This window comes from Bradysia coprophila, unplaced genomic scaffold, assembly GCF_014529535.1.
Source record: "Bradysia coprophila strain Holo2 unplaced genomic scaffold, BU_Bcop_v1 contig_588, whole genome shotgun sequence".
Lineage (NCBI taxonomy): Eukaryota > Metazoa > Arthropoda > Insecta > Diptera > Sciaridae > Bradysia > Bradysia coprophila.
This window is the reverse complement of record NW_023503827.1, coordinates 872,095-891,851: the sequence shown is the minus strand read 5'-3', so window position 1 is coordinate 891,851 and position 19,757 is coordinate 872,095. Positions and strand designations below refer to the sequence as shown.

Here is a 19,757-nt window from a genome sequence, read left to right as displayed (position 1 = left end):
AAGGCAAAGCCGAGCAAGGTTCTGACAGAACAGGTTAAGACACTTACAAAGGCGGGTGAAACACAAATCTTGACAATTCAGACATGTATATTGTTTGAAAAGTCAACTTGAAAACAATTTTTTTTGTTAAGTTGAAATCGTCATATAAAATTTTTCAAACCTAGTTGGCGCTACAGGAAAATTTTGATCACACTGCCTTTGTGATCAACTCGAAAGTTTCTTAACCTGTTCTTTCAGAACCTTGAAGCCGAGGGCAATAAACACATCAAAATGAAACTTTTACCTTATCATCAGGTAGTTATGTTACGTCTTCTAGCAATCGAAAAATAATCATTGAACTCTAGCCATAGTATGCCCTTAAACAGGCAATTGATTGTAATCTATTGAATGTAACTACTAACTACTCATTTGTAACAAACTCTAAGCGACGTTTAAACAATGGAAGAAACATTTATATCGATACGCTTACCGCTTCTAGAAAAATTAAACGTAGTGGCTAATAACTAACCTGTCACATACGACTATTCATCTGTTATCGATAACGACGACAAAAATAATGACAAGCTCTGGGTAATATGGTCCTTTATATAGTAAAATGCATGTTAAAAAAATTGAAGTACAAGATTTGAAATAAACCGATTAAAAATACTTTGATCGAATGAAGTAATAGATCCGATATTAATACTGGGCGAATGCATATAGACTGTAACAGGTTTATGTATCTTTTAGTTCACTACATAAGGTATAAATAACGAACCGATAACATGCAAGTACATTGCACTCAGAAAACTCTATCAATGGAAAAAGCATTATTTTTCCTTCACAAAATGAAAATTCAGTAAACATTTTTGTGAAAAATGTTTAATTTGCCATGTTACGTATCTAGGTCAGCGTCAGCAGTTCGATTTTAATTTATTTTTTCCTTCATCAATTTCTACGTTCGAAAGATATCGTACGTTTCCTTTTACTGGTGAAACTGAACATTTTTCTTGAAAGCCCTACTGCAGCTACTCTTTTAGGTTGAAGGTGTTTGTAAATTCGACTTCAAGTTTGTTTAAAGAAGGGATCTAAATAAGTGTTCCGTTCCGATGAAATGTGTTGTTCATTAGCTGATATGATTTTTCATATTCGAAAGTCTAGTGTTAAAAAAGGCGAAGCCCATGAGGACAGAGAGTCATTTAAATAAACTGCATACTACTATTATGATTCCTGTACGTAACTGACAAGGCTAAGAACATTTGCATGTTTATTTTGCTTTGAAAGCTTAAAAGCGAAATCTAATCAGTTCTAAATGCAAACAAACTCAAATTGAAAGCCCTGTCTGCGTGTAATTTTCAATATGATTTTCTCGGAAATTTTTCTGTTTGTTACAGTCCATTACAGAAACAGTAACATGGGGTACGGTAATAACGTTCTATGATTTATATAATACTATTTTTATACTTCGCTATGTTTTACTAACCTGTCACTCCGTTTACTTTACCATTAACCAATAGCTTGTTGTCTTCCGCATCATACTTATTATCGCGTTCATTACCGATTGTAGTGGTTGATGGAGTTATTGGTTGGATATTTGAACTACCATTTTTCAAGATACCAACTATTTCAGCGTCACCTTTGGGTGAGTCTCCCTTATCGTCGTAGGAAACCTGTGAATTCAGTAAAATGGACATTGTCAGTTTGCAAACGTTTCGAATTTCAGTAGCGAAAAGTGCTCTAATGGAGCAGTATAAATAAAAAAAAAGGGTGAAGACGGTGCTGAAGAGAGTAACAATACAAAAACGAAACAAAAATAAAATACACAAAACCGTTTTAATCAATTTTTAAAAGCAAAATCCCATTTAATGCCATTATACTCACCGGTTTATAGCTGAAAGGTTTCGGTGATTCAAACAGTTTTGTCGCTTGCTCCTTAGACCATATAATACTTTCATCTGTTTCTCGTTCTATTCGTTTTCGATGGGCTCGATTTGTGCGATACACTTCAATAATACAACATATCACAATTACGACAAATAGCGTTGTCAATGTGATGAACACGACCTGAGTTTTTTCTTCCTTTTGTGATGGATCAACGTGCTGTGATTTATACGATATGCGTTCTGGTTCATTTTCCACCCATGTTTTGTCCGACGCCTTGGGGATGCATTAATTGGAAAATGTTTCGATAAATTTTATTTGTCATGATGAATTACTGCTATGTCTTACTAGAGTAGTGATAACTATTCATCTAGATTTTCTTTTTTTCTATTTTGCATTTATCAGACAAATCGTTTCATATCCAAAGTAGTTTTCTTTCACATAAATCATGTCGTTGTTTTCAATCGTTTTGTTTTATTTTTAAGATCAATCATGGGAAGTTTTTATTTCTTTGAAAAAATTCTTTTATTTGTGAAACAACAAGTGCACTTCGATATTAAACAACGTCGTCGTATCGATTTGAAAATCCAAAACAAAAGAACGATTTAAAGTTTGAAAAGCTAAAGCTTAGCTGATGACTTGCATTAGGTTGCAGGAAACATAATGTTGTAACTTAAATGATGTTTCAATAAAAAGTTTTTAATTTAAAAAAAAAGTTTTCAATTTAAGGTATGAATTAGGTTCGAACTCTATGTGACTGTGTTATACTTATTTTTACTATCTTAATAAGTATCGCTCAAATGTTAAAAGTGAAGAGAACGTTATTGGAGCAGTATGTATTAGAAATTATGTACACTTATCTATGCCAGGCAATACACTACAGTTCATCCTGAAGTTTGCCTCATTTTATCAGAAGTTTTGAGAACTACCGAAGTACCGAATTATTGTAGTCTTCGACCAACATACAAAAATATTTAAAATATGGAAAATCGTCTGAAAGTTTCATGTTAAAGACTCCACAACAAAGGCCTTAAGTTTCCTACACCATGAAATATTATTTACTTTCATGCTACGTAGATACACTAAGCCAGAACTTAAGCTTACCAACTTAAATTTACTTTCAAATTTCTAGTTAAATTCGGTTCTGATTTGCTTTTATTTTTGAACAGTGGATATTTCTTTATGCAAACGTTTATGCTTTATGCTTATAACGATATTGATGTTTTTTTTTTTTCACATGGCGTAGAGACCAAATTCTTAAGTTCGAAATTTTTTAACTAATAGAATTTAAAGTCATAATTTGCACGCACTTCAGGTTTGAACGATAACTAGGTTGTCATATTAATAGTTTTATTGGATGTGCAAGAATGTAGCACCTATTGAACAGAACTTAACTGATGTTGATGGTATATCAATTTTTTTTAGTTTGCTTAGCAGAACTATAGAGAAAGTTTTGAGCTGTTGTCGAATTCTCAACAAGTCTAGGAACCTATACCTGAATGGCCGTTGATATTTCAATAAATTTGTCTACACTGATAAAAAAGATGTGTCTGGTGTATAGATAGATAGAAAGAATAAGTGGGTGGCTTTTACGCCTGCACCTAAGCCTCAGATGGGCCTGTTGTGCGTACCCACGGTCGTTTATATTCTTTTAGTCTTGTTTAGAAATTTGAGGATGTTTGATGGAGCGATACTCCATATCGAGGTGTACTTGGTTACGTATGAACCTAGATACTGTGATCGAGCCATAATGTATGCTGGGCATTCGCAAAGAAAGTGTTCTGTGCTTTCGATTTCACCACACTTTTCGCAGTGTGGATCGTCTGCCACCCCAATTGTGTGGAGATGTTTCTTTAGAGAATTGTGACCTGTAAGTATGCCGGCAAGTCTTCTGAGGTTATTCCGATCGAGTGACAGGCAGTATTTCGAATTTTTGTTGTTTATTCTGATCGATATTTTTGCCTGTCTGGCAAAGTCTAGGGTATTCCAATAATTATTGAATTCTTTGGTTTTACTGTTCAGAATGAGCCGATTAAGTGTTGAGAATGATAAGGCCATTGCTGGCTCAGGTCCTATGAAAGGTGTACTAGAAGCTAATCTTGCTAGTTCATCTGCTTTTTCGTTACCAGCGACATTCGTGTGCCCTGGAACCCAAATAAGTGACACTTGGTGTTTTCTAGATAGTTCTTCTAGAGTATCGCGACATTCAAGGACTATTGAAGATGAAAATTTAAAGCCGCTAATCGTTTTAATTGCACCTTGACTGTCTGAGCAAATATTTATGGGTGAGACATTAGCTTCGTGGTTATTAATTATTTCTCTGCAGCATTCCATGATTCCAGTAATTTCTGTAGTGAATACTGTTAAAAAATTTCCCAGTGACACGGATATTTCTTTAGCTATGCTAGGGCAAAATATTCCCGACCCGGTTAGATCGTCCTTTTTTGATCCATCAGTGAACCACGAGAAGTGATTGTGTGCAATTGCATTCGGGGTATCCCAGAAACTACGATCCGGTATATTTACTTTAAATGATTTTTCGAATCTGTAAGTTGGGACGATTAAGTCGCAGGGCATATTGACTTCAGGTATTTGTTGGGACATGGCTGACCACAACTTAGTGTGCCCGAAATTGGCATCATTGATCAAGAGTTCAGACTGTTTCAACCTTAAAAGGGACGACTTGGCAAGAGACTTGATGTGAATATGTAGCGGTTCTATGTTCAATAGTGCTTCGAGTGCTGCTGTTGGGGTAGTTTTCATGGCGGAAGTGATTCCAATTAATGCTAATCTTTGTAATTTACTCAGTTGGGTTTGAACAGATTTCACTTCGCATCTGGGCCACCAGACTACTGCTCCATAACATAGTCTTGGTCTTACTATGGCTGTGTAAATCCAATGGAGTACTTTGGGGCTAATCCCCCAGTCATTGCCAAATAATCTGCGACATTGCCATAGGGATGCTACCGCTTTTTTAATGACGTATTCTGAATGGATGATCCAGTATAATTTTGAGTCTAATATGACGCCCAAAAATTTTACAAATTCGGAAAAATCGATTTCCTTGCCAAAAAATTTGGGTTTTTTGAGTCCTGTAACCTTCCTTTTACGAGTGAATAATATCAGTCTCGTTTTATCTGGGTTCGCTGATTGCTCCCTACTATGACACCAGGATTCAACTAGTTTTAGTGCTGATTGCATCAAGTTTGACAGGGTCGAGATGCAGATTCCTACTAGGAGAATTGCGAGGTCATCGGCAAAGCTTTGAGAGTAAAAGCCAGCATTATTAAGTAAAGATAGTAAGCTGTCTTTAACCAAACAGTATAGTAAAGGCGGTAGAATACCCCCTTGAGGAGAGCCTTTGCTTACGAAAACGCTTACTTTGGCAGTATTAAGGTAGGAGGATACAATTCGATCCCTAAGCATTTTAATAATCCATACAGTTACAGTAAGGTTGATTCCATGTGCGATACATGCTTTCCTTATTGCAGCAAATATCATATTATTAAATGCTCCGTCTATGTCGATAAAGCAACCAAGAGCAAACTCATCTTGGTTAAATGCTTTTTCTATTCTATGCACTAGGTGATGCAGAGCGGTTTCGGATGATCTTCTTGGCTGATAAGCAAACTGACGACTGTGTATGCAAAACTCTTTAAGTATTCCATCTCTCTGGTGTATAACTTCCTGACCACACTTTATACGTGTCAGACGTAATCTTTTTTCTCAGTGTAGATTTCCCTCCTGAACATGTAGATATAAGAAGATATAAGGTGTTAGAAACCAGCAAAAATTACAAAATTTGGAAGAAATTTGATGTTAGTATAATTGATTCAACACCTCACCATTATTATGGCATAGTGATAATGACTTGCGCTGATGGTAAATCGCTATACTATTATTATCACCAAAAATTCATAGGCCTATCCCCTTGCTCACCAATGGAATGTGCTTAAATTAAAATTAATCCAAATACTAAAGATATATTCAATTCCTCATCCACTGCTCCACTGGGCAAAACTTTTATATCGCTTACAAGATATAGACCCCACTAAAAACAATGTTCGACCGAACATAACGGTAACTTTTGGGACATATCGTAAAACTAAGTTATGATATTTGCTTAGAATAAAAAAAAAAAAAACTTGTTCGGGTAATGACCCATTCGGGCATTTAGTAGATAAATGTGAACTAGATTTTTCAGCCATTTAACCGTTTAATGTTCGTCTACTATAATAACATAAATAACCACAGTCATAAACATTCATTTCCAAAGATAATATCCACCACCATGGCATAGTTTTTGGTTTTGTAAGTAACAATTTACAAGAAAAAAAAACCGAAATCTCCACTGGAAAACTTTTTTACCCTATACGATTTTAGATGTTCTTTTTACGAGAGTGGAGTTGCTGAAACCGCTGCTGGAAGATTACATAAATTCATTTTTCATTTTTCCTCTATTGCAAGTTGATTTTCTATTATATACATGACTGGTAGTGCACTTTTTTCATCAAAAAAACTTTCCCGTTAATCACAAGTCAAGCAAAGAAGTAGTTGTAAAAAGTAGTAATAGGTCTAGTCAAAGTATTTATTTGTGCAGACTTTTAAATGTTCTTTTTTTTTAATTTTTCGGCGTTTTTACACCGGTTTAAAAAAGTGCTATCAAGCTATTAAAATTCATATCACAATTTGATTTGGGAATATTTAAAACGCCGGTGCTTTCTGAGGTTACCTTCATTCTTTTCGGTTCGTTTAACAGTGAAAGGTAGCTCAAAAATGAATTTCTTCGTTATTTTCTTGGGGTGTTTGAGTTACTTTACGGCGGAAGTATATGCAGCACCTGCGATTTCAGAAGTGAGGTTTCGCTTGAATTGGGTTTCCCAATTCTAATTTAAAATTTCCCCTTTCAGACCTCTAACAACACCAATATACTCTGGAGAAATGACGTAAAAGGTGATCCAAAGGGCAAGAACTTCTGGGCTAACCCGTCACAACGCTGGCCAAAAGGCAGAATCCCGTACGTACTCAGTCCAGAGTACTCTCAAGCTGACATCAAAATAATTATGGATGCAATGAATGAATGGCAATCAAAAACTTGTGTTCGATTCACACCGAAAAAATATTCTGACACTTCCTATGTGGAAATAACACCAAATGATGGCACCTCGTCATATTGCTACTGTCACGTGGGACGATCGGGCGGCAAACAATTGATGAAAATGTTTGGTGAATGTATGAGACCAGCAGCAATGATTCATGAATTCGGTCATCTAATTGGATTCAATCATGAACATCAGAGACCTGATCGTAGCGAATACATCACAGTTCATTTTAACAACATCGATCCGGGTAATTTTTCTTTTGATATTGAGATACATTTCAGGAGCTAATGGTTACGTTTTATAGCTTTTCACTTTGCCTTCGATCAATTTGATCGGAGACAAGTTAATTCACTTCGAACACCGTATGACGTTCGCAGCGTGATGCAGTATCCTTATTTCGCATTTGCCAAAAGTAATGACAAAAAACGCCCATCAATGACCCTTCGTGACGGATCTATTGATAAAATTCATCGTGAGGCCGAGCATTTAAGTAAAATTGATATCTTAAAGACGCAATTGTACTTCAATAATTGTTTGTAGTTTGCTTAATAAAGAAAGTCAATAATGGGATTTGAAACCCACGAGCAATTTCCGTGTGTTAACATTAAAGGGATGAAAGGTAAACTTGATGTGTGAATAAAGAAGAAAAAACTACTTGGTCAAGAAGTGTTCAGGATCGAAGCGAACCCAAAGAACATAAAGTTCTTACATGAAGCTTAAAAAGCTTGATTTTTTCGGACATTATAAAGATCTGACTTTTTAATGTATAAACCAATTTGCCAGTAGATTTAAAAAAAATGAATTTAACGGGTGAACCGGGAATGTTAATATTCAATCATTATATATGCATTTGCACGAAGCATGCGTAATTTGGTGTGTGAAATTAAATTGGATCGTTCGTCACAATAAATCTCATTATATTTTGTATACAGCCGCACAATATAATCCAAAAAATAATTACCACACTGAAATTGAGTGACGGTTCAGGCACAAATTTCTGCGTTATATCAAATTCCATGCTGCATTGTGCACTTCGGACACCCTGAGAATTAATAACCGTTATGTTTTCAGCACCCGTATTCGTGAACAGCATGTACTCCTCGAGCGGTTTCATCGAATAATTGTTCACTTGAATGAAAATATCTGCCAAAATTAAACGAAATTATCATTTGTTTCGTGGGTCATGTTATGAAAAGAATATTTTGTTTTTACGGACTTGATAGGCACCCACTGTAGCTTTTCAGTCCAGCAAAACGTGGATCCGTTGTATTAACGCCACCAATTTGTACCGAATTACTGCCAATATCAGCCACTTGAGTTAATGCTAAAACAACTTTCGGTTCCAACGAAACTTGTTCTCTGTCGATTAACAGCATTGCATCATCACCAGTGCGCTGATAGTACACCGAATGGCGAATATTGTTCAAGAAGTTCCTTTCAATTACTACACTAAATGCTGATCCTTCTCTATCTTCTTCAATTTGTAAAAATCCATCTGATGTTATAGCTACCATTAGATAATAGCTTCGGTCATTTTCAGTTTGTAAAAGCAACATGACTCTACTGGCACGTCTCAAGTCACCACTCGAAAATGCCAATTGTAATTTAATTTTTTCCACTGCTCCATCCAGAGTGTATTTTCGCATAAGCGCTGACTCTGAATTAAAACGATTATGAAAACAGAAACGGAAATTTTCAGCATCCAACTCACCCCCACTAAAGTCTGCACCCTTCTCTTCCATACAGAATTCACCCATAAAACTCGTGTATTCACAATTGCAATAGCTCTCTTGTTTAGCAAAATTTTCTGTACAAATTCCATTGTTTTTACATGGTTCTGCATCGCATTTCACTTGACAATTAGGTAGTACACCATCCGAAACTGAAATTTTCGCGAAAAAATCAAAAAAATATTTATTTTATTGGACGATTATGTTCATGTTTGAAAATGTCGAATTGGTTGAATGGGATTTTATTGTAATCCAACACGTAATGTGAGATGGGATTTTGAGCAATGCGTGAGCATGATGGTTATGGATGATAAAATCAAATATTTGCCACGTTTTAATGGTAATGACTTTAAACGTGCAAAATTACTTTCGTTTAAATGTGAACATTACAGTATGTAGTATATTGTCATGGCTTGGAGGGATGAACGGAATGGCTTCACCGCTTGTTGACACCGGAATGTTACTTGATTTTAAACATTTAAAGGGCCAGTCGATAGAAAACTTTTCGAATTGAAGGTAAATATATCATTCATTAATGGTGACGAGATTTGAAATAATTGGAATCCTGCCTGCCTGGCAATCGATAACTACTTTAGGTATAACCAGGTATATAGCACATGCTAAAAAGATGAAATAAAAGATTTGAAATTAATAACTTGAAAATTACTTGGGTCAAATGAAGTAGTAGATCTGCTATGCTTGCCGCTTGTGCTTTTGCAACTCAATAAAGTAAAATTATTTACACAAAGTTTTTGTATGCCTTTCTTCTGAATTCTACAGATTCTCCACCAACTTCTGCGTTGTTTACAAACAAGCGACATACTCTGTGTATGAAATACTAAATACACAAAAGAAATTGGTTTGAAAAAGTAATCATATGTTTGCTGTAACAAGAAACGCTGGCAGTAATTTAAAAAGATTTTTTTAATTCGGTTTTTCTGCAATCATCGACACAAATAATTGTTTCACGGAGACAGTTTACTGAAGAAGTTTTATAATTACAAATTGGAAGAGAATAATGTAACCAAAAGAGTTAGTATGTCGCAACGAATAAGTTCCATTTTGAGTAGATAAATCGCAATTCTATATTACACTTGCGGAAACAACACAAAATTTAAAAAAATTTGAAGTGCCAAAGTAACGTTCCAACCATTCAAGAATCCAAATCACCCTCCAAACATTTATTACGGAAATATTTTATTACAAGAAAAAAAAAATGTTTCCTGTGCAAGCATCTACATCTCCTTTGTCCTAATTTAACCACAGAACATTAACCGACATAATTGTCGAAATTGTTCATTCGAAAAATATTTATTTGCCATCGATAAAATACTCTTTTATTACATTGTATTTCCAACGTAATAATACATGAACATAAATTGTGTACGTGGTACGGGTGTGGCCAATAAAATATTCCGAAAAGCATATGACAAAATCTAACTACACACTTACCGCGAGCAATGTTTTCCTCAGCAATCACAGCCAGATCAATTAAGTTATCTCCAATTTTAAGACCACGTACACATCCAATAAATCCTTGTAATTCGGGCATGCCGGAATTGGTACGTAAAAGATTTGCTGTATCGTAGCCGCCAACATTAAATTGGAAATATTCGGTTGGTGGTGCGGGTGGCCGATGATTATGTAAGAGTTCTATTGAAAATTTCAATTTGTTTCCATTAAAAACAATATAATTGATGGAATAAAGGGGAAGCGGGAAAATGGGAAATTTCGAGGCTCAAAAACAACACACGTTACATCGTTTTATTCGCAGCGCCGGTTGTTATTCAATTCATTGTTGAAAAGTTATTATTGCATTAAACTTGTTATGGAATAGTTAACAACACAGCACTGGTGCCTTAATGGGCTTCGTAAGGTAGTTTCCTTAATGCGCTAAAGATTGTTATTTGCTTTCAACTTTTCAGTGGAAATTTTATTGATTTAACGAGCACTTAATATACGAGAACAAGATTTTATGGATCTACGTTGTGTTTATGTTTCATTTTCATTCGGTACCACAGTCATATTAGATTGTGTGAATGATGTGGTGGTTAAAATAAGATTTTAATCTCATTTTCAACATTGTTTTTCTTATCGAATAGAATTTTCGAATCTACCTTCACCTTTAAACGCTTTAAGTTCGGCTAATCGGACCACTTTATTACAAGACCAGCCAAGCAACACCCATTAATTTCTCTACATTGAATATTAAAATGGAGAAGACCCATCAACTCATCCTCGAATCCAAACACCTAAAGATGTATCATGTATTCATATATCATAGTAGATGCGGTTCAGTTAAATCTGAAATCTCAACCATTTCGGTATAGAATGTAATCGAACCGTACGAAACACGTTGAATAACAAATGAAACAACTGAATGGCATAATTGTTTCGGTTCGTAGCAAAATATTTTTGAAATAGAAAACTGTTTTCTGTATTAATTTATGTGTGGCTCCGTGAGCTGGTATATATATCTTTATATCCTTATACATACTTATGTAACATTCAAGACATAAAGCATAACAATGGTATACCTTTTTCCGGATTCATCCATGGTCTGTTTGAGTATTCTTGAAGCAAACGATATCCCTTCTCAACTGTTATGTGCTTCTCATTAACATGCATCGTTGTTTCAGCCTCTGTTCTAATTACAGCCACTTGTATACTTTTTCCACTGCTCAATTCGTTGTGTACAATCGTGAGGTTTACAATTTCATCGCCATAATTGTACAGGTATACAACTTCATTTGAATTTGTTATGTATAAATGTACAAAATTGTTAAAGTGATCATTAGCATAAAGGACGAGTGAATGTGAATCATACGTTCGTATATTAATTAGAATGCTGTCTTGGAAAATATTTCGCAGCATATCTTTTTCACTATCGCTATTGCTCAAGTAGTTTCTCTTCAGATACGATTCACGATTTATGAATGTCAGTGCTTTTTCATTTATATCTGAAAGAGAAAATTTCGTTTTCGATTAACGGCAAGGAATACGTACCATCGTTTGAAATAAATCAATGTGCGAGACGGAAAGGAAGGAAACATTATTGCAATTTTTGAAGAAAAAATTGAATGCTTGAGATAATAGCTTAAATTAACAATTTCATTCGCCGATGTTTATGACACCGTAAGAGTATATCATCGAACTGAGTTACGCAAATACTTACTCGTCTCGCAATATTGTCCGATATGAGCGTATTTATTGTTGCAAACGCATTGAAATGTACTCCACAATTCTCTGCAATGCGCTCCATTTTTACAGGGATTAGGTACACACGATGGTTTACAGTCTTTAATGATTTCCGACAAATGAACGGACATGTAATTATAAATATCCAGAATTTCTCCATTCACTACCAGCCCGCGGAAGCAACCAATTAGTCCCTGTTTCACCGATAATTTCTTCAACAAATCTCTGTAATGAAGGAAAATATTTTTTTAGAATGCGAAATGGAGCTTTGAGAAATGTAATTTAAAAAATAATTAATATTCAAACTCACGCCGTGGCACCACCGATGAACATGCTGCCTTCAAACGGACCGAATTCCTCTTCCGGTCTTAAATTTATCATTTGATAGTCCGTATTGATCATAAATCGTACGTGGTATTCATTATAATCAATCCAAATTTTGTGCCATTCACCACCGTTCAGTTTGCGATTTGAATTAATAACAAGTTCGCGAGTTGTTCCAGTACTTAATGTAAAGTTGAACGTTAGCTGATAGTCACCAGTCAGCGCTACCATAAACGATGGATAGTACGCACGTATGGGCGGTTGAAAGAGCAAAATTGCTTTTTCACCAGTCGTTCGAAATGAAAATGCAATGTCACCCATACGCCATCCTGGCACTTCAATGTATGATTGTGAAGTGGTAAAGGTAACCACAAACTTTTGGGTATCTAACCAATTTGAAAAAAAAAAAAGTTAAATAAATAAATCACGAAAGTTGCACAAGTAAATTCATTGCGATGAGGTCATCGAATTCAATAATTGAAAGTGCCTGAGACAGGTCACAGCTAAGTGATGTTGATGCTGATGGGCCATGACACTGGCTTATATCAATTTATAGTTTCATTAAAATTTGAAATTGAATACAGACTCGGACAGACTTGTGCCATGAATGCATGTACTGCTATCAAGAGAGGTAAATCCACAGTACATCTTTGAATATTTATAGCATATGAAACGACAGCAGGTGGATTACCATAATATCATGCTGAATTGACTAGCCAGATCGGTATTTGCAAGGCATGAAATGTGTCGGACGCAATCTTTTCAATGATTTCATGCAATTTTCTGAATTCAGTTTTTAAGCTTTGACAGACAATAGTAATTGTAAATGTGCTAACTCTCAATTAAACAGTAAATGGTATACGTTTCAACTTCATAAAAAAAATCGAATTTGAGTAGGTTAATCCACTGATATTCTTTGGACATGGAATGCTTTCAAAGTAACTTTACATTTAATCAAACAAAACAAAATCAACATTGTAGCAATGGAGAAAAAAAAACGGAATGAATTATCTGGATAAATTTAGATGAGCTTACGTTTTTCTTTATTCAAAACAATTAGCTAGAGCATAGTTCTGTTCAAAAACATCCATCCATAGAATAGTGCTACACTGTTGTTGTTACATGTTTAGAGTTGAATATAAATCCTTTAACACTTTTATATTCTTCAATGAAGTAGTTCATTCGACAGCATGGAGTATCATTGTTGGAGTTTTATTTTTAAAGCAATCATGCAGAAATGCAATGCAAATTGTAAAGTCTTATCTCACAAATGCTGCACACGGGGAATATGTGTGTTCGCTTCTAATGAATGATAATAGAGAAATTGGGAAATATGGAGGTAGAGATGTGGATTAGGATTACACTATGAGACGGAGAAATTTTATTTTTTTAAATATTTAAGTGGAAAGTTTTCAATTCAATCTCAAAAATAAAACAGTCAGAGCAAAAAAAATTTCGTGCGTTTAAAAATATGACATGGGTTTCAAACTCTAGCCTTACAAAGTGTTAAGTATGTAGGCTATTGGTTTGTAATGAAAACCAAGAGTTAATAAATTTTTAAATAGTTAAGATCGGTATAAAGAATTTTCCCGACTGAGACCCGAAATCAATATTCATCAAGTTATATTAACACTTCAATACTAATGGCATAATTCTATTTTAAACAAAAAAAAATGTTTTCTCCAATTTTGAGCCTCGTACAACGTACTCGGGTCGATAAGGCTCAATGTGTCAATTGAACCGCACTTCCCGAGTAAATGCAAAGTTAGAGTGGTAGAGAAACAAATCTTAAACGATCTTGAAAGTTTTTTTCCGTAATCACAATTATACGCTTGAATCGAGGCTTGAATTCGAAGGTGAGAAAAGTGGGTTGAATGGGTCAAGATTTTGATGTACATATCGCATTAGGTTCTAAGTTCATACGTGTACGCACTGGATATATACGGTTTCGTACGGGGCTTACCGCAACACTTTGCTACGATTTCAATTGATTTTAGTTGTTTCGTGTTCCGTACTGGTTTCAAGGAAATCGTCCGCTGTCATTTAAATGTTTCTACCAATGAAATGGGTTCGGAAACAGTTTACCTTCACAAAGTTTCACTACATAAATAATAAAGTAAACCTTTTGTGAATCTGATAACCGATTTCTTCTTTTGTTAGACATTCTTCCCACTTCTTCACACGGTGACCGATGAAGACATTTTACTTTGTCCATATCTGAAGGAACTATTCACAAAGTACACACGCCAGGAATTACGAGTACCTGTGTGCCCAAAAATGTATTGATAATGTATTGTGAATGATCCCTAATATCTTAACGTTTTAAATTCAATCGACTCTAAGCCTGAGCATTCACTAAATATTACTAAATTGCTTACTTGTTTCCACACATTCTAACGGGCCCAATGTAATTCTTCCCTTTGCTTCTTCCTCCAAATCCTTTTGCTGCAGGAAATACATATTGGTAATGCCCAGACTTTGTGCATTTGAATAAAATCCTTCGTCTGCGAACCATTTGTTTTCTTTCACATCACAATTGCATGTCTGTTTCGGATCTTCACAAGTATGATTTACCGAGCACGGACACGAACCTCTTAACAAATTTACGTATTTCGCATTTTATGAACCGTTGATATAATTTGCAAAAATACACAAACAATTTTACCTCTTAACTTCGCCCAAGTAGTCGACCGTATTGTTTTTATCTGACGATGAAAACCATGTAAACGAATGCAGTTCCAGTGGAGCTTTATAACAGTCGTATTTAATGTGCTGTGTGCAATATAGCGAATGAGATATCAGCTCTTGTAACATTTCCGGCGAAAATTCTCTGTATTTGATGTTAATGCTGAAGTCCTCTTCTTTAGCTGATCTGACATCAAATTGACTGGGAAGATTATGTTCGACAATAGTTTTCGTTGCATTTTCCAAACTCTGAAAATCACATTTCACATGTGCTGGCGGAAACACTCCATTGCCGTCAATATCAATCAAATAGACATCGGGTTTCGTGTATCCCAGTAATGCTAGCTCCTCACAAGTCTTTCGATATTTCGTAAAATGACAATTTTTCCCAATATATCCTGTACCCCGACAGTCGCACGTTATTCTATCATCTTTCACAAAACATTTGCCACCGTGCTCGCATGTATTGGGCCGTTTACACGGATCGATGTATTTACAATTATCTAATGCAACCTCACCGACCACACGTTCCGTTTTAACCACATACCTCGGTTCAATAATGACATCATTTATCTCCAAATCTCGCATGCAACCAATTAAACCGGATTGTCGATCTGTTCAGACAGGAAAAAATATTCAATATATATCCCATCGACGACACAAGGACATGCAATGTGTGTGTGGATGTGTGTGTACTCACTTCTCAAACTGCTACCAATTATTACTTTATGACCAATGCTCAACGATAAACCAAACATTTTCGATTGCGATTTTCTGTAATCAACGGTGAACTTAATTTCCCCATTTTTATATGAAAGTTCGATGGCATGCCATTTTGTGGCACTTTCAATCGGAATTTTTATTGGGTTGGTGACGTTGTTTGTGACATCTGGCATAAAATCAAAGCTCAATTCATCGCTTGCCAAGCGAATCTGGTGTAAAAGTGAAAAGAGAAAAAAATCTTCGTATCAGTACAAGATTATTATTGTGTTGGCAATTATGTGCGTTAAGGTGAGATATTATTAATATTAATTACTGAAAGAATGGTCCACCTTTTAAAGTCTATTGTTTGTAGTTTTGAGAAGAGTTTATACTGAAGAAAGATTTTCTTTCAAAGACCATTTTCTCGTTGTGTTATTATTACTTTATACGTGTATTGTAATTGATTTATAGAGAGAATTTTTCACGATTCCTTCTTTTCACTTATAATATATCTGCCGATATATGGAAAACTTTTTTTTTGAAGCATTCATCAATAGCTGTAAAGAGATGGGATGACAAAATTGGAAGAAAACAAATTGCCGAGTCATTTCAGCTTATTGGATTTTTACTTATAGAAAAAAATCTGATATTTTGTAATGCAATGAAAAAAGCCAAAAGATTTTGATTTATTGCAAAACTCCAATTAAAATTAGATTGCTTCCTGATGACTTATAACATTTCCTTAATTAGAAACGGATGATATTATTTGTATAAGGGCCGCAGAATCTTGCATTAATGGTGTACATAATGGTGATCGATTTGAAAACAAAATGATAAAAAGATTAAATTATTATTCAATTTAGATGAGCGAAATGCCATGGGGGAAGTGAATAGAAAATTGATTAGGATTAGGAAAATGTGACACTGTGGCCGAATACTGAATCAATTATTATAAGTTTGGAACGAAACCATATAAAACTTTATGGAGTTCACAAGAATATAGTAATGTTGTCTAACATATTGTTACGTTGAAGACATTTTTTATTTATGAGTAATATCGTCAAAATTTCAGGTGATTTTTTTAACTTTAGGAATGTCAGCCTTGGAAAGACCTACAGGTGGAGTATACGCACTGGCTGGTGCGAGTACTTCCACGAGAGTTATGACTAAAAATATAGTGAATGTTCGGAGAGTCCGCCTTCTCTGCAGATTTTTTCCTTCTTTCTGGGGGCTCTACAGCTGGAACAGCATCTGGAACGGTACTACGGCAGTCATTTTTTATAGTCTACTATTCTTTTACCTTATCAATAGAAAAATGCTTCGCTGTGTCGCGAATATATGTCGTGAAAACAGATTTAGTAATATCAAGAGAAAAATTATTACATTTTTCTCAGAGGATTTTAGGGGCTGACTCAAATAAACTGTTAGCGTAAAGCACATGACTTCAGGACTCCGGAACAGTAATTAGTTTTTCAATCCCACTTGATCATATCGTTTTTCCATGTTTTTATGTGGGTGAGGCCAGCTACAACACCCCATACTCAGTTCTGTGGAACATCGAAGTTACAGGGAAGGTGGACTCTCAGAACATTCACTATATTTTTAGTCATAACTCTCGTGGATGTACTCGCACCAGCCAGTGCGTATACTTTACCTGTAGGTCTTTCCAAGGCCGACATTCGTAAAACATTACAACAATTAAAAAAAAAACTTGAGTTATTGCTGAAAAAATGTTTTCGGTACCCTCTGACATGTCTTCACTTTTGAACGCTTTTCACATAAAATAATTTTTTTCCGAAAAAGTGAACGATACGTTTTTCACAGAATTGAAAGACGAATCCAACGAGCCATCACTCGCTTGTTCCCCAATCGCCTAAAATGTTGGCGATATCACTCTTATACTAAAACATGAGAGAGTTAAACGGTCGAGTACTTAAAACTCAAAAATTATTTGTGGAACTTAAGATTCTGTACACATCATCTAATCTAAATTCGATAGAAAATACAAAACGTAAAACTTTTCGACTCGTACCACAGGTGCCATCATCATAAAATATCCAAAACATCTCAAAATTATCATCCCTCGTGGCTATTATCAATTTCATAACGAATACATTTCCTGTTTATTGCTATTCCACAAACGGTGCTTGTTAACAATCAAAACAACAGCAAGAAAAATGATTGCATTACCTCCCAGAATCCATTTCCTTCAGATGTTGTCACCTCCCCATACGCCAGTACAGCTGTTGTACGATTGCTGCGAAAATCAAATTTTATATTAAGCCGATCTGGTTGATTTATCGGCCACCAGATATGCGATGTAGCAAATGGGAATGTTATTGGTATTACTTCAACATCAGCTTCGTAAAATTCTGCCTCTAACACACCTGTAATGCATACATGAGGATTATCCGATAATAACCACAAATCTGGCAATATTCTTGTTTGGCTTTTTTTTGTAATGTTTCGAAAATGATATACGTTACCTATGTAGTGTACTTTCGGGTTTTTGTTCTTTAGTTCATACAGTACGGATATGTCATTGTAATAGACATATTTCAGAGATCCAGCAAAATTATTTTGTGAAGACAAGCCTGATATTTAGATAATCTAATTCAAATTCCATTTTTAACGAGTTATTAATGCAAAATGCTGTTCAATACCTCTTTTCTTTTGCAAATCAGGACCGCCACCAAAATAAATTTCTGGGTCGAATAGTAAATTAGTTGTGGCGCCTGGTACATCCATAACCTTCATTTGGTCGTCCAATACGACACGGACAGTATTTCGTTCATGATAAATAGTCAAATTATGCCAATAATGGCTGGTCAGTCCATCACCCAAAACAGCCGTCATGACACCATCTCCGAAATCCATTTCAACATTTAACGAATGGTTTTTAATGGATGCGGCTATGTACTGATGTTTAAGAGATTCTCCACTTGCATAAAACAGAGCCGAATCATCGTGGCGAGTTTTGAACATAAGACTGATACGTGTGGTTGGCGAATGAACTCGATCTTTCCAGTCGTATATACGGTACGACACATAGCTTGAGCCCCGTAATGTGAGAATTGTGGCAGCTGTTAAACGGTGAAAGAATTAATGTGCGTGTAAGAGGTTTTTTTTTCTGCTTGATGTAGGTTCTTATATTTTATTTGGGTTTGTCGGATTTTATGTTTGATATCACATTGGGATTAAAGTATTTTTACGCTTTCTGGATTAAGTGGAAAATATAGTAATTTTTAAACCGTTCAGGGAAAGGTTGCCATAACAATATTGTCAATGTAAATATAGAACTTAAAAGAAATAACATTTGTACAATGCGACATGTAACAAGTCGGATAATCCGATTTCAAAACGATAAACCAACACGAAATTTTGATGAGGAATTTCACTATGGGAATTGTGTCGGAAAAGCGTTGAGCAAACATAGCCCCAAAACACACCAGCATAACAATATAATAGCAACATATCGAACTAAACATACTTACTGTAAATATCGCACAGTTCACCCTCATAATGCGTACCAAAGCAGTTACAGCTAATGTCATAATAGTGATTTATACATCTCGAACCGACGAAACACAAATTCTGTTGAGTATGGCACTTATTATTGTTGAAGCATCCCTCTTTTACATTTTCATGTTTCGTTGCTAATGCTGGAAAATACAAAATTTAAATTAGAAATTGCAAATGCCAAGAATTTCGGTTAAAATTTGTAGTTATATCCAGTTTTAATGCAAGTCTATGACAATGATTTGTGAAGTGAACAATTGCGTTGATAGCAAAACTCTATCTTTACTTCATCATTCACTGTAGGTACGTATAATCAAATTCACGAATATGTTTTACTAACTAGCGATTGTGACGGAGAAAACTCAGTGTTTTGTATAATTTGTGTCTATTCCCATGTTTAGATCCTCAGGTTCTACGATTCAACTGTGTATACGTGTTCATTGGTATGCAAATATTATAATTAAGAGAATCAGTACGTAGTTTTCAGTTCTGGTGTCCATTTAATATTTATGCAAAATTTGAATTAGTTTAAAACTAATCAAAATAAACTGGCTAATAACAGTGGGAATTTTAGCAATGTTTCAAATGAGGAAAGGCAGTAGAACAAAGCAATTTCTCGTGCCAATTATTTTTGTGA

General features: G+C 35.1%; 2 protein-coding genes across 8 annotated transcripts in view; one reads left to right on the top strand and one right to left on the bottom strand.

The window, feature by feature from the left end:
• LOC119083349 (contactin-associated protein-like 5) overlaps positions 1 to 19,757 on the bottom strand; it is a 32,973-nt gene that overhangs the window by 4,310 nt on the left and 8,906 nt on the right. For all 7 annotated transcript variants that reach the window (XR_005088849.1, XR_005088848.1, XM_037193043.1 and 4 more), the window contains 16 exons: positions 19,096 to 19,263; positions 18,265 to 18,684; positions 18,088 to 18,195; positions 17,792 to 17,988; positions 15,600 to 15,831; positions 14,880 to 15,513; positions 14,593 to 14,807; positions 12,201 to 12,600; positions 11,868 to 12,115; positions 11,230 to 11,652; positions 10,145 to 10,345; positions 8,674 to 8,844; positions 8,179 to 8,619; positions 7,924 to 8,105; positions 1,861 to 2,136; positions 1,463 to 1,649 (listed from right to left, as the gene is read on the bottom strand). Coding sequence is in view for 5 of the 7 variants with exons in the window: in XM_037193043.1 (XP_037048938.1) it covers positions 1,463 to 1,649; positions 1,861 to 2,136; positions 7,924 to 8,105; positions 8,179 to 8,619; positions 8,674 to 8,844; positions 10,145 to 10,345; positions 11,230 to 11,652; positions 11,868 to 12,115; positions 12,201 to 12,600; positions 14,593 to 14,807; positions 14,880 to 15,513; positions 15,600 to 15,831; positions 17,792 to 17,988; positions 18,088 to 18,195; positions 18,265 to 18,684; positions 19,096 to 19,263 (4,503 nt within the window). In the remaining 2 variants the exon portion in view is untranslated. The remainder of the gene's footprint in view (positions 1 to 1,462; positions 1,650 to 1,860; positions 2,137 to 7,923; positions 8,106 to 8,178; positions 8,620 to 8,673; positions 8,845 to 10,144; positions 10,346 to 11,229; positions 11,653 to 11,867; positions 12,116 to 12,200; positions 12,601 to 14,592; positions 14,808 to 14,879; positions 15,514 to 15,599; positions 15,832 to 17,791; positions 17,989 to 18,087; positions 18,196 to 18,264; positions 18,685 to 19,095; positions 19,264 to 19,757) is intronic.
• LOC119083350 (zinc metalloproteinase nas-8-like) lies at positions 6,572 to 7,551 on the top strand. Its single transcript, XM_037193047.1, has 3 exons — positions 6,572 to 6,714; positions 6,771 to 7,209; positions 7,267 to 7,551. The coding sequence occupies exons 1-3, from the start codon at positions 6,637 to 6,639 to the stop codon at positions 7,500 to 7,502; spliced, it is 753 nt and encodes a 250-aa protein (XP_037048942.1). The 5' UTR covers positions 6,572 to 6,636; the 3' UTR covers positions 7,503 to 7,551.